This window comes from Electrona antarctica (genome assembly GCF_951216825.1).
Source record: "Electrona antarctica genome assembly, chromosome: 7".
NCBI classification, from domain to species: Eukaryota; Metazoa; Chordata; class Actinopteri; order Myctophiformes; family Myctophidae; genus Electrona; species Electrona antarctica.
The window spans coordinates 14508015-14519560 of NC_136812.1; the positions used below are offsets into that span (position 1 = coordinate 14508015).

Genomic DNA, 11546 nt, shown 5'->3' on the forward strand with positions numbered 1-11546 from the left:
ATGCATGGAAACGATCTGTTTACTAATTGTGAGGTCGGGTTCCATTTAAAATGGAATTAGTCCAGGTAGCGCAACTGTTATGCTCAGCCCTTATTATTACTTGCGCAAGCAGAGCACGCAAGTACTGGGTAATGTTGGGTGGGTAAAAGGTAACGAATTTACGTATACATATGTCTGTATTGGCTGTTGACGGTGACGTAAGTAAGGTATGCTTCAAGGTACGTATATATCTTATAGAGGGGCTGATCATAAGTTCGTAGAGGTTGCGACGTGCAAGTTGGCACCTCGACAGAATGCGTTTCTAGTTTATAATTGCAATTATGAACAGATTACTATGTGGCTACTCTGACAATACACTATAATGCCTGGCAAAAACTAAAATTAAACTGTGAGTGTGAGTCTCCTAAAATCGGTATAGTGCCAATAAAATAACCAGGCAGGCACAGGACCCACCAAAAAATAACAAAATGATCATGGTCCAGGACTCATTGGTTAGCTTGTTCAACACCACAGTGTATGTCCATGAAACATAAAAAAGACCACCTTAAAATGAACAAAGCTAGTCAATTGAAAATGAACAAAAAAACATTCTTTATCAAACTCTCCGCCCACACAACCTGGCAACAGGGTGTTTAATTCAGCGAGTGGAAAGAACCTTTCTTAGCTCCTTCTAATGAAGTCCATAGCTTTCTCTGGGTCACTGAAGGTACGTCGATCCTCAGCACTGCTGGGTATAGCATGGAAAACTCCATTTTAGTGTTGTTGTCATAAAGACGAGGCTTCAAGCTTTGTGTGAATCTTCTTTCTGGTCTGTGTCTCTGGAATAGTCTGGAAATATCATGACACGCATTCCTTCCCAGTTAAGTCATTTCTTCTCTCTAGCAACTTGTCAAATGCATTCCCTGTCCTGTCTTGCCATGTCTGAGGAGCCTTGCTATGATTGTCCTGGGTCATTGGTGCGTCTTTCATTCAGGTCACAATGGCTGAGGGCCAGTGTCCGGGATAGATGGCAACATCTCATTCAGAAAGGCGATCATATTGTTTCCAGTCTTTCCCTCTGTATCTTAACGATGGACAGGTAATTTAGCCGTCTTTCTCCTCAAACTCATGGTCGTTCGGGCCAGGACTGAAGGAATGCTCTTCCAGAACCCTTTAAGATCACCCATATCTTTCATTGCATACTTCTGTCGAAGAGACCCGACAACTCCAGATCGTGCTGAATAACTGCTAGCATGCATAACGTCTGCAGACGGGGACTTAAGTCTAAGATGTACATGTGGTCATCAGGTGGGCAGAATCCTCCAAAGAGCATGACACGATCGTCCACCCTGCAACAGCACATTCTATACATTGGATGCGGGCCTTTCCCCCGGGGCCCAAGCTTCGTCCAGGAGAAGATTCCTGGCTTTGGATTGAATTTCCACAGATCGTTAAAGGTCTGTGTCCAGTTTTTTCCACCAAATATGAACAACTCTTCATTGTAAACAAAGACAGAATGACCGCAGCGTCCTTCTGGGATCTCGCGCTGTGAAGAAGGCGTGTGCAGCCACCGATCGGTCTTTGTGTCAAACACTCTGATGGTGTTGTAATAGTCGCCTTGGTAGGAGTATTTCCCTCGGCCCCCGAATACAAACATCTTTGTCCCGATGATGGTGGCAGTGTGATATGATGAGACAGGCGGTGGATTGCCACTGGTGTTCATTAAAGCCCAGACCATTGTGCTGGTGTCCAGCTTGGAGAGGTCATTGGTGCATTTAGGGTTCCGGTGGAATTTGAACCCTCCATATATATACATAACCTTCCCCGAAACACAGGATGAGTGCTGGAACCTCCCCTCCGGAACAGTCCCCGAAACCCTGGGCTTGAACCATCGGTGGGTGTCGACGCCGAACGCATGCAGCACGTTGCAGTACCCTACCGGGCTGCATTCGCCGCCCCAGACGTAGATGACACCTTCTATCAGCACGGCGGTGTGGCCGTAGGACATGGAGGGACCGTCCGGGGGGCTCCCACTCGTCACAGTGGGAGACAACTTGGTCCAGTTTAAAGACACCGTGTTGAAGACGTGCACATCGATCTGAGCTTTGCTGTCGTCCAGGACCCCTCCGAATGAGTACACCTTGTGACCGACTCCCACGGCGGTGTGACCACTCCGCTTCGGCCCTCCTGTCGTGTGCATTGTCCAACGCATCATTATTCACAAGAGACCACACCAAGCTGGAGAGACTCGATGTGCAGAAGAATGGAGCGCTGTCCGGCCCACTGCCCACTTATATGTCGGTCAAGTGACACAGGTGGCACGCAAAGGTTGGCCATTCCGCAAAGCCCGATGGGGTTAGGTTGGCCAGTCAGGGAAGCCGATGCCTATAGAGCACCCAAGTCTGACGTAATTTCCACCTGGGTCACATAATATTTGAGCGGGATGCTAGCCCCTCCTATGCCCAGCTTTTTCTGTACTAGACCCGTGCCCGGCTGTAGAGCACCGAGTCGGTAAAGATGGAAGTTGCCCAAAGGATATCCCCTTGAGATGTATCATCTTGTTTTCGAGGGGGTCCAACAACATACAGCAAATACAGAACAATACAACAAATACATTCATGCATACATAAACAAGGACAAAAACAAACAAAAACGCTCTCCTAAAACTAGCTGCTCCCACCCCACCTAATCACCCACAACATAGTAGACTTCATGCGTCAATATATTCCTGTAATGATGTAAAGATGAACATAAATTAGAAGCCAAAAACAGACCAAAAACCATAACAGACATACAGACATATCCTGCAATAACAACATCCTTAAATGAATACACAGAGTACAAACATGCACATGCACCTTGGTTGTTAAGTGACAGCGTGTTAAATTACAGTACATTTACAGCATGATTTATATGAGACGGAGAGAACAATCAGAGGCAGTTAGATAGACTACAGCCCGTTGGGCCCTGGCCTACTTGGAACGATGCAAGTTGGAAATGCATGCCCCACCCCAGATATTAAGTCTGTGTCCCTTTTATACCCATATATGGAGTTCTTTGTCAGGCTTTCCCAAATATGGAGTCTATGCAGACATCAGCATCAGAACAGGCCAGCTCCATATATGGACCCTGGGCAGGGGCCTTGTCCAGAGCCCGGGCAGAGGCCCTTTTGGGGCGGTTCTGGAGAACCGTGGGTCCGACCGACTCGACACCGTGCACCGCACCCCTTGCGGTGGAGCAAACGGTTCTCGAGTTACGTGGATTACACACACACAGACAGAGACTTGGTGCATTTATAGATATAGATTTGTGAACACAAACACTATGATTTGATTGGCTGAGCACCCAATAGCAATGATTTCATTGGTTGAGCAAAGTACGTATTGAGGATAAAAAGTGAGGGCAAAAAAGTGAATACGTCAAAAGTGATTCGCTCAGCGATGTGATGTATGATGATGTATGATGATGTATTTGCCAGATGCAGGATTCTTGTCGAAGTGGTCAGCGTCAACGTGGGCCTGCTTCATGGTGTCACTGACCCTTATCGCCGCGTGCGTCGGTCATTTCCTACAAGCGATGCTTCAGAAGCGGGACGTTCAAACGGAGCGGCAGGTGTGTGTCCTGGTCGTCGGGGACATCGGACGCAGTCCTCGCATGCAGTACCACGCCCTGTCTCTCAGCAGACACGGGTACCGCGTCACGTTCGTGGGGGGTTTGGGTACCAAACCGCACCAGGACGTTCTCCTGGACCGAAGAATAAGGATCGTCACCATTGAAGTGGATGGCCTTCGATGGGGACCCAGGCTCCTTAGGTATGTGACGAAGGTGACGGTGCAGTCGGTGCAGATGCTGTACGTGTTGATGAAAATGGACCTTCCGTCTCACGTTCTCATGCAGAATCCCCCAGGCTTGCCCGGCCTTGCCGTGGTGCGCCTGGCGTGCTTTGTGCGCGGAAGCCTGTTCATCGTCGACTGGCACAACTACGGGCACAGCGTCCTGGCACTCTCCCACGGACACAGACACCCGCTCGTCAGACTGGCGAAGCGGTACGAGCGCCTCTTCGGCCCTCTGGCCGCCCGCCACCTGTGCGTCACCAACGCCATGAAGGAAGACCTGAGGAGGAACTGGGGGATAGAGGCCGCGACACTGTATGACAAACCTCCTGCCATGTTCAGAGAGACTCCGATCCATCTTCGGCATCAGCTGTTCATGAAACTCTCCAAGACCTATCGTGAGTTCCAGCCCGGCGGTGTGGAGCATGTGGAAGAGAAGGTGGAGAGGACGGCCTTCACGTGTCAAGACCTCGCAGACGGCACCGTGACACTGAGCTCGGACCGACCGGCGCTGTTGCTCAGCAGCACCAGTTGGACGGCGGACGAAGATTTCTCCATCCTCCTGAAGGCCCTGGAAGAGTATGACGGCTTCATTAGAAAAGGAACCTCCTTGCCGTCCCTGGTGTGCGTCATTACAGGGAAAGGCCCACAGAAGGACTATTACAGGAAGCAGATAAGAGCTCTGGACATTGAGCACGTGAAAATCTGTACTCCCTGGCTGGAGGCGGAGGACTACCCGGTCCTGTTGGGGTCAGCCGACTTGGGCGTCTGTCTCCACAAGTCCTCCAGCGGTCTGGACTTGCCCATGAAGGTGGTGGACATGTTCGGCTGCTGCCTGCCCGTCTGTGCCGTCCACTTTGGCTGTTTGCATGAGCTGGTGGAAGATGAGAGGAACGGGCTGGTCTTCAGAGACTTCCGGGAACTGTCCGAGCATCTGAAGTCCCTCCTGTCTGACTTCCCCAGCACGGAGGGCCTACTGGGCCGGTTGAGGAGCAACCTCCGCACCAGCAGGGGGCCATGCTGGGACGATAACTGGGACAAGATCGTCCTGCCTCTGATCAGCACACGTCAGTAGACATCATGACCGCTGTTCTGGACTGATGCTGGAACTGTATGTGGATGACCTAGCATAAATGTGAATCTGTTATATCTTCACATCACAGGTTTATAATTATGTGAAATTTAGACGGTGAAAATTGCCATATCAACTGTAAATTAAGATCCTATCCTAAATTAAGATTCTATCGTAAACATTGAAAACACCAAATGACGTCTATGAACTTCAATTGCGGACGTTTTTAGACGTCATTGGCAGTCAATGAGTTTTAACGACAACTACATTGAATTTAGGTTTCACCAGACATTTCGGTAGGCACAGATCTCTGATCATCTGGGCAACACGGTACTGTACAAGATACTGTACTGCGATCAAGTGAAATCAAGTTATTCAGTTTTAAAACTGATTGTAGACGGTTTGACATGTGAGGGGTGTAATCATGAAAAGCTTCTTTCAGAACACAGCTGTGCACATCGGCATTGTAGACGAGGTGTTTGTGTCATTTCTGTGACGTCAGACCATAGCTCTGGTCAGATCTTCTGCACATAAGACTTAAGAACATCCCTAAATACAGCAGATGGCAGTCGGGGCTCGTGGATGTTGTTTCTTCAGTTTTCTCGGTTACTAAATGCCATCAAAGCGTATCTTATGGATGTTCTAGTTTCACTTCTCAGAGCCTTGACGTGTAAACTTCGGGGGATCCGCCAACTGACAGAGAAGGAGGAGAATGATCTCATTGAAGGATGGCGCCCCGAGCCCCTTGTACCCGTCGCCTTCAAAACCCAAGCCCATCTGAAGTACAACACTGTCACCGGCCCGCCTGGTCACATGATCACGATAAATGGAAAGGAGTGTGTTAACTTTGTGTCCTTCAACTTCCTGGGTCTCCTCGACAGCGAGCGAGTGAAGCAGAAGGCTCTGGCGTCCGTCCGGAAGTACGGCGTCGGCACCTGCGGTCCCAGAGGCTTCTACGGAACGTTTGACATCCACCTGGAGCTGGAGAGGCGTTTGGCAGACTTCATGAGAACAGAAGAGGCCATCGTCTACTCCTGTGGCTTTGCGACCATTGCTAGTGCAATACCCGCATACTCCAAGAGGGGTGACGTGGTCTTCGCAGACGAAGCAGTGTGCTTCTCCATACAGAAGGGACTGCAAGCCTCACGCAGCTCCGTCAGATACTTCAAACACAACGACATGGACGACCTGGAGAGACTCTTGAAGGAACAGGAGGAGGAAGACTGGAGAAACCCTCGTAAGGCCAGAGCGACCAGGAGGTTCATCGTGGTGGAGGGTCTGTACGTGAACACAGCTGACGTGTGCCCTCTGCCGGACCTGGTGAGGTTGAAATACAAGTACAAAGTTCGCATCTTCCTGGAGGAGTCCATGTCCTTCGGCGTCTTGGGAGAGAGCGGCCGAGGCGTGACGGAGCACTTCGGCGTCGACGTGAACGACGTCGACCTCACCTGCGCCAACCTGGAGAACGCTGTGGCGTCCATCGGCGGCTTCTGCTGCGGCCGCCGGTTTGTCATCGACCACCAGCGTCTGTCGGGGCAGGGCTACTGCTTCTCCGCGTCACTGCCTCCCCTGCTGGCCGCCGCTGCCATAGAGGCCCTAGACGCCATGGAAGGAGACCCGGGCGTCTTCTCCGTCTTGAGGACAAAGTGCCGACGCTTCCATGAGGCGTTGCGGGGAATCCCGGGGTTGGCGGTCGTAGGAGCGGCCTTCGCTCCGGCGTTTCACCTGCGGCTAGAGAGAAGCTCGGGCTCCCGGGACGCTGACGTGAGGACGCTGAGCAGAGTGGCGGATTACTGCGTGGACAGACGAGTGGCTCTCTCCGTCGCTCGCTATCTGGACAAAGAGGAGCGCTGCCTCCCGCTGCCCAGCATCCGTGTGGCCGTCAGCGTCCGGCAGACGGACGAGGAGATGGACACTGCAGCGGCCTGCATCCGAGAAGCAGCATCGGCCGTCCTCGTGGGGTACTCCCTGACGCTCAGCCGCTCCTCCATGGACTTCTCCACTGTAGCGATTTAAAAGGTTAATAAATATTAATGTTGAATCCTTTTAGCTCTGCTCAAACACCCGACAGTGTATGAGTCTTGCCTGCACAGGGAGGAGAGAGCAGTAAAGAAATACATTGTATATCATTGTTTTTAGACCACCCTCGAAAAGCAGATGCTACATCTCTAGGGGTTTATTCCTCAAAGAATTTAAATCGTCAAAAGGCTTATAATAACCAGAGGAGAGCCCATAGAGGTTATGCCCAAGTGAGTGGCAAAGTAAATCATTTAACTTCAATGATCAACAATAATATCTTCTTTTTTTTGCCACTCAGTATCCGTTCCTGGCATAATGTCCGGGTATGATGATGTCACGTGCATAGCCTTTATAGCCCAGATCATTAAAGGCAAGGCAACATGATAACAAAGAAAATCTGATATTTACATAATAGTCCATATCTGGACAATCTTTCTATTTTTGACGGGCGCTGGGCTAGCCCCTCTTATGCCCCCAGCTTGGTGTGTTTGTGTGAATCATAGCAATGATTTAATTGGCTGATCACAGGGATCCGGTATGTAATTTAACCTTAGCTTTCACAGGGGTCTGTATAGGTAATTTAACCTTAGCTTTCACAGGTTGGGAGCTCTGCGTCTGTCTGTCAGGCAAAAAGACAGGCAGTCTTTTGGGATCTCGTCCGGTCTTTTGCTTTTAAGGAGAGTTGTGATATCAGAACAGGCCAGCTCCATATGTATCTGTCTCTCTTATTCCTATATATGGAGTTCTGTGTCAGGCATCAGAATCAGAATCAGAATCTTTATTGTCACATTACAAGTAAGGTGAGTGAAAAACTTGGTTGTGTAGGCTCATCATAGCAGTGAAAAGGATAGAGAAAAGAGAGGAACATAAAGTGCATAATATGACCAATAATAAATAAAAGGTCATACTGAAGTAGGTACGAATGTAAATAAAAATCACACCCGTGTGAACTGAGTGGTGTAAGGTCTTATATAGACTGATCAGCTGTGGTCTGACGTAATGTCTGACATAATGAAATCACACCCGTGTGAACTGGGTGACCGTAGCAACCATGCTCATTTTTTGAGCACAGACAGACAGACAGACACGTAAACTAACAAAGCCAGTCGTAGGAGTGGTTTACACCACTCAAAAAGTCTGCATGAATCAGTTCGGTCTTTGTGTCAGACTTAGCTCTTGTTCAGCAGTCTAATCGCTGACAAGTAGAAGCTGTTCAGAAGTCTGGTAGTACCACTCCCGATGCTCCTGAAACGCTTGCCTGGCCGTGGGTGCGGCAGCGGCTTGAACAGGCTATATGGCTGGGCTGGTAAATGTCCCTGATGATACTTGTCGCATATAGCCACGCAACGTTTCTCATATATTTCCTGGAGGGGGGAAGCTCTCCTCGCACGATGCGCTGTGCTGTTCGCACCACTCTCTGCAGTGATCTGCGTTCCGCGGCAGTACAGTTTCCAAACCAGGCGGTGGTTCCGCTTGACAGAACACTTTCATGCCCAAATATGGGCATGAAAGTGTTGTGATGTCAGAACAGGCCAGCTCCATATATGGACCATGGGCAGGGGCCTTTTGTGGCGGTTCTGGACAACCGTGAATCCGACCCGACGGACTCGACACCGGGCACTGCACTCATGTGAGGGTGTGGAATGCATGTGTCGAATTTGAAGTCGGTGGGGCGAACGGTTCTCGAGTTACGTGCATTACAGACGTACACACGTAGAGACAGAGGTACAGACGTACAGAGACGTGGTGCATTTATTTGTCTGGGAAACTCGGCTATTTTTGTCCTACACAAACACTAAATTCCAATTGACAATGAATGGATAATTTTACGTCATAGTGTCTGAACAAATAGGCATAGGGTCTCTTTTACGTCATGATGATGTACGATGATATAATATTTTTTATTTCCACAATTCATGTCATGTGACATTGTGACATTCAAACCTTTGCTAAAAACTGTTAATGTATCAATTAGTGCACTCAGAATTACTGGACTTTACCGAGTATAATTTGTGACTTTCTTGTAAGTGACAGCCCCCCCCCCCCCCCCCCCCCACTGTTCCTCCTTCTGTTGTGTCCCAGCCCACCTCCATCCCTCCCACACGGCCTACTGTAAAGTTCAGCCAGTCAAAACACTCCGTACATTAACAAGGCCGGTGACATTTGCAACATGACAGCGCACGATCGCACCTCGTGATGTGTGTGCGTGCGTGCGTGCGTGCGTGCGTGCGTGCGTGCGTGCGTGCGTGCGTGCGTGCGTGCATCCTAGATGTTTCCCTTGTTAAATGTGACATTTCTCTCGTTAGGGGGCTTGTGAGACCCCCTTGCCTCATTAAAGGTTATCTGTTAATTACCAGGATGGGGGGGGGTCGGGTCACATTAAGGTGACAATGATTGTATGGACTTGACCTTTTCACTGCACTCCCACTCTGTTCTTGGCCTCGGCACACAGTGCATGGTGCACATGCAGTAAGCATGCACACACACACACGCACAGGCACACACGCACACGCACACGCACACACACAGCAGGCCACTTATCACTCGTCGCTTTGTCTCTAACCCCATGTAAGATCCACTCTAAACTGGGGGGCTGAACATATCAATGCAGTGGTGTAATTGTAATTCTAGTCCCCTCCTGCAGATACGACCCATGAAGCCTTGAATTCATGAAGATTTTTGGGTTTTTGTCGCGTTCCTAAGCCAATAATTTGATGACCAGCGGAGTTTCCGGTACAGATATAAATTATTGGCGTAGGCAAAAACAAAAACAAATCTCCATGAATCCAATGCTTTGTGGGGCGTGTCTAATTGATTGAAATTAAGTCGTGTTTTAGGTGAACTACTCCTTAAAGGAATCAGCGCAATAGTATTTCATACCTAAGACACACACAGATAAGGTAATAATAATTCTGCACCGAGCTGAATAGATGCTGCCTTGGGGGCGAACACATACGCCAGAAAATGCACACACCCATGCACGCACGCACACACGTGCGTGCGTAAGCAGCTTAAAAGAGCCATAAACTACCAGCCTTCTTCCACTGAAGCAAGTCTCCTCTCCTCTTCTCTGCAGCAACACACCGTTAAACACACACACACACACACACACACACACACACACACACACACACACACACACACACACACACACACACACACACACACACACACACACACACACACACACACACACCTGATATAGAAACCAGTGCACGCATATGGCCTCTCATTGCTACTGTATACATTGCATTGCATTGCGGTGAATAGTGCTCTCCTAGGCTACTGCGACTCTTCCGTGATCAGACCAGCCTTGCCCTTATTAGACACGAGGAGGTCAGGAAGCTATTGGAAGATAGATACAGCTCCTTCTAAAAAAAATGAATACGTTCATTTCTTTCAGTAATGTAATTCAAAAATTGAAACTTTCATATATTCTCAATTCATTGTGCATAAAGTACCACCAGGAGATTTTAGAGTACTTTGTGCTTCAGTTTGTCGACAAGCTTTATGGAGATGCTGATTTTCGTGCCCACAGTGCCAAAACTAGTAATTGGTGTACTGACCATGGTATTACTGTGCTTAATTGACCAGCGAACTGGCCTGACCTGAACCCCACAGAGAATCTAGGTTGTATTGTCAAGAGGAAGGTGTGAGACATAAGACTGAAAAATCACACCTGTGTGAAGTGAGGGGCGCTAATATATTAAAGTCTAACTCATGTTGATTAGGTGATGTAAAACAAACAGTGCCAACACAAACATTAAACGCCATTAACAATAAAGAGACAATATGACGTAAATGGCACATTATGACGTAAATGTTCCCTTCATTGTCAATGGCGTTTACAAACATTAAACCTGTGTTTAGGAGGGGCTAGCGCCAATCAACAATAAGAATTCAATATGGCTGTTATCAAAGCAAACCTGGGCTTCCATAACACCTCAACAGTGACAAAGGCTGATCACCTCCTCCAAAGTTTCACTTTTTGAAATATATTTTACGGAAGAAATTGAACTTTTACACAATACAGAACGGGAATGGAAGGTTTAGGGCAGGTTCCAGGAGCCATGGGCCTCCACATGTTACACAGGATGAAACCCGTAATCTGGGTGTGATTTCTTTTACTCTGACATCTCTATTCACAAACAAGAAACAACAAGTTGTCCAATCCTATTACTCTGTTGAGGAACATGGCGAAAATCAAGTCAGCCCCTTATCTCAAAAAGGTCATTCATGCTCTCAGAGGTGGTGGCTCAGGGGTAGAGTGGCTGGATGGCAACCTCAAGGTTGCCTGTTCAAACCCGGGCTCCCCCAGAGTTAGTGTCGAAGTGTCCTTGAGCAAGACACTGAACCCCAAATTGCTCCCGATGTGCTGGCTAGTGCCTTGCATGGTTTCTGCCGCCATCGGTGTATGAATGTGTGTGTGAATGGGTGAATTGATGCACAATCTATGTAAAGCGCCTTGGATAAAGGCGCTATATAAATGCACCATTTACCATTTACCATATCATCACGCCTTGATTATTGCAACTCCCTCTACTCCCTCCCGCCTTAGCAAGAAAGTCACATCCCACCTTCAATAGATACAGAACTCTGACTGCTCATCAGAAGAAACGGGACCACACCCATACTAGTTGCTT

At 48.7% G+C, this 11546-nt stretch overlaps 3 protein-coding genes across 3 annotated transcripts; 2 read left to right on the forward strand and 1 right to left on the reverse strand.

The window, feature by feature from the left end:
• Window positions 1-1171: 1171 nt before the first annotated feature.
• LOC306926130 (kelch domain-containing protein 3-like) lies at window positions 1172-2179 on the reverse strand (the record flags this gene model as incomplete). Its single annotated transcript, XM_079505390.1, has 1 exon — window positions 1172-2179. One exon carries the CDS (start codon window positions 2177-2179, stop codon window positions 1172-1174), a length of 1008 nt encoding a protein of 335 aa, XP_079361516.1.
• A 1376-nt stretch (window positions 2180-3555) lies between these two features.
• Window positions 3556-4887, forward strand: LOC306926131 (chitobiosyldiphosphodolichol beta-mannosyltransferase-like; the record flags this gene model as incomplete). The annotated part of the gene is made up of 1 exon (XM_079505391.1): window positions 3556-4887. The coding sequence occupies one exon, from the start codon at window positions 3556-3558 to the stop codon at window positions 4885-4887; it is 1332 nt and encodes a 443-aa protein (XP_079361517.1).
• A 630-nt stretch (window positions 4888-5517) lies between these two features.
• On the forward strand, window positions 5518-6900 carry LOC306926132 (serine palmitoyltransferase 1-like; the record flags this gene model as incomplete). The annotated part of the gene is made up of 1 exon (XM_079505392.1): window positions 5518-6900. The coding sequence occupies one exon, from the start codon at window positions 5518-5520 to the stop codon at window positions 6898-6900; it is 1383 nt and encodes a 460-aa protein (XP_079361518.1).
• Window positions 6901-11546: the final 4646 nt, after the last annotated feature.